Genomic DNA, 3,281 nt, shown 5'->3' on the forward strand with positions numbered 1-3,281 from the left:
CGAATGCAAAAGAGGCATAAGTCCTCTTTTTATTATGAATGTGTGATTTTCTTATTGTTAAATGTGAAAGGGGTGTGATTCCTCTATTTTAGTTAGATTTGCAAGGATTGTGATTCATCTATTTTATTTGAACTTGCAAGGGTGTGATTCCCTTATTTTGTATTGTGAAAGATATGCGATTCTCTTATTTTATTTTAAATTTGCTAGTTAAATTTGTGACTAAGTTGAATAGTTATTTGAATTTGTAGGAACATTTATCCTTGAATATCTAAATGGATAATTTTTTGATTAAGCAACCACGTTCTAGTAGCGGTCCATCTATTAGTTCACATGTAGCTCCAAAAGCTCAAAGAGAGATAATTACACCTTCTTCTTCAAATGTTGATTGTATTCTTGGGGTTGGATCTCTCAAACGGGATCCCGGAGAAAGAAAACCCATCTTTGAATATGATCATAATTATATTCGAGATGTTGTGAGGAGACATTATATTTTGATGGGGCCTTATCAACCAAAACTTCGTGTATATCCTAAAACAACATTTGGGACTAGGAATCGGCAATTTAATCCTGAGTTTGTTTAATGCTCCAAATTCTGCTTGGTTGGAATATAGCATAGATGCTGATGCTATATTTTGTTTGTGTTGTTATCTCTTCAAGAATGAATTTGAAAGTCGTGGTAATGTGGGAAAATCATTTACACAAGATGGTTTTAAGAATTGAAACCATGGTCCGGAAAGAATTCGATTGCATGTTGGTGAGGTGAATAGTATTCATAACAAATGTTTGAATAAGATGCTTGATTTTGCGAATCAACGTCAATCAATTCAATCTTTTCTTCACAAGCAAAGTGAAAAAACAAAAATGATTATCGAATTTATTTAAATGCCTCAATCGATGTGGTAAGGTTTCTCCTAAGAAATGGATTGTCATTTCGTGGTCATAATGAGAGTGAAGATTCCGATTACAAAGGTCTTTTTCTTGAACTTTTGAAATTTCATGGGGTTAATCGTTCGGATGTGGAAAAGGTGATATTACAACATGCTCCAAAAAATGATATGATGATTTGTTCAACAATTCGAAAAGAGACTGTGGATGCTTGTACTAAAGAAACAATTAAAGCTATCATCAAAGACTTGGGTGGTGATTATTTTGAAATACTAGTTGATGAATCAAAGGACATTTCACATAAAGAGCAAATGGCACTAGTTTTATGATATGTTAACAAAAATGGAGAGTTGATAGAAAGCTTTTTGGGTATTGTTCATGTGGGTGATACATCCGCAAGATCATTGCAAAAAGTATTTACTCTTTACTTTTGGATCACTCGTTATGCCTATCAAGACTCAGTGGACAAGGTTATGATGGAGCTAGTAATATGCAAGGAGAAAAAAATAGCCTAAAGTCTTTGATTTTGCACGATGCTCCGTCTACATATTATATTCATTGTTTTGCTCACCAATTGCAATTGACACTTGTGGCTCTCTCTAAAAAACATCCGGATGTGAAAATTTTCTTTTATGTTGTCACTAATGTTTTGAATACTATTGGGACATCTTTTAAACACAGGGACTTACTTCGACAACACCAAGTTGAGAAGTTGGAAGAATTGCTTAAATTTGGAGAAATTCTTACCGAACAAGGATTAAATCAAGAACATGGCCTCCAACGATCGGGTGATACTCGTTGGGGATCCCATTTCAAGACTTTGGAAAATTTCATGATTATATTTTCTTCAATTGCTAATGTGCTTAAAGATATGAAAGAAGATTCTCCACATGATCTTGATAAACTTGTGACAGGTAACCTTTTAGAGATAAAATTCAAGAATTTGAATTTATCTTTGTGTTGCATTTGATGTTCAAGATGTTGCTTCTTACAAATGAATTGAACAAAGCTTTACAAAAGAAAGATCAAGATACTGTCAATGCTATGGTATTTCTTAATCTTTCAAAGAGAAGAATACAAACAATGAGAGAGAGTGGTTTGGAGTCTTTGATGGATGAGGTTTCTTCATTTTGTGGTAAACATGATATTTTAGTTCCCGAAATGACTGAACACTATCCAAGATAAAAGCGTAAGAAGTCCGAAATTTCATATTTACATCACTTTTGTGCGGAAGTATTTTATGCAGTTATTGATTTGCAACTTCAGGAGCTCAATAATCGTTTTTATGTTATGACTAGTGACTTACTCCTTGGTATGGCTAGTTTGAATCCGGTTGATTCATTTGCTAATTTTAGTAAGAGCAGAATAATGAAGTTGGCCGAATATTATAAAAGTGAGTTTGGTGATAATGAACTTCGAGATCTCAGTTATCAGTTTGATAGTTTCATTGTCTATGCTCGAGAGTGTGATAGCAAGTTTCTCAACTTGAAGGGGATTAAAGATCTTGCTACGATGATGGCACAAACAGAATTGGATCAAACTTGGTCTCTTGTTTATTTACTTGTAAAGTTGACTTTGATTTTGCTTGTTGCTACGACAAGTGTGGAAAGAGCATTCTCCTCAATGAAGCTCATCAAAAATGATCTACGTAATAGCATTGGTGAAGAATTTTTGAATGGATGTTTAGTTTGTAAGATAGAGCGGAAGATATTTGAAAATGTAAGTAATGATGTTATTATAGATCGTTTTCAAAATATGAAGTCTCGTCGAGTACAATTATAAACTGATGATATTTTTTGTGGTAATGTAATTTTTATGTATTGCTCGCTTAGTTATTGTTATTATAATTTTTTTGATCTTATCTTTAAAGCAATGGTGCACCCGTTTTCTTGAAATCCTGGATTCGCCTCTGCATATACTCCCTCTGTCCCATATTATAAGTCACCCCTTTCTAAAATTAGCTGGACCATAATATATGTCATTTTATAAAATTTATGCCTAAATTACCATATTTTGCCCATTATACCCTTGATTGATTAATTAATTAATCTTGAAAATGTATTTACTTTGACTAACCTAGGAAATCTACAAGTAATTAGTTTCATTGGGAGAGTACTTCATTCATTAATTAACTACTTTCTTTATTCACTACTTATTCTATAAAATCTGATTTTGAAAAAAAATATCAACAAACAAATTAAAAATAAAAGATGAAAACAAATTCAAAAATAATCTTGAAAGTTGAAGCTTCAACAAATTTTATCAAGGAAGATGACATTTCAAAAAGTTCAAAGGATGTAAAAATAGAAGACTCAACCAAAACATGTGAAGGCCAAATTGAGAAAAATCAAGATCCAAATAAAGGAGTTATGCACCATTTAAATAAAAAAACAAAT

The 3,281-nt window shown here is 32.3% G+C and overlaps 1 protein-coding gene across 1 annotated transcript; it reads left to right on the top strand.

The window, feature by feature from the left end:
• The first annotated feature begins 272 nt into the window (after window positions 1-272).
• Window positions 273-2,667, top strand: LOC107062486 (uncharacterized). Its single transcript, XM_015313154.1, has 4 exons — window positions 273-571; window positions 1,567-1,799; window positions 1,895-2,020; window positions 2,132-2,667. The coding sequence occupies exons 1-4, from the start codon at window positions 273-275 to the stop codon at window positions 2,665-2,667; spliced, it is 1,194 nt and encodes a 397-aa protein (XP_015168640.1).
• Window positions 2,668-3,281: the final 614 nt, after the last annotated feature.

This window comes from Solanum tuberosum, unplaced genomic scaffold (assembly GCF_000226075.1).
Source record: "Solanum tuberosum cultivar DM 1-3 516 R44 unplaced genomic scaffold, SolTub_3.0 scf00232, whole genome shotgun sequence".
Classification (NCBI taxonomy): Eukaryota; Viridiplantae; Streptophyta; class Magnoliopsida; order Solanales; family Solanaceae; genus Solanum; species Solanum tuberosum.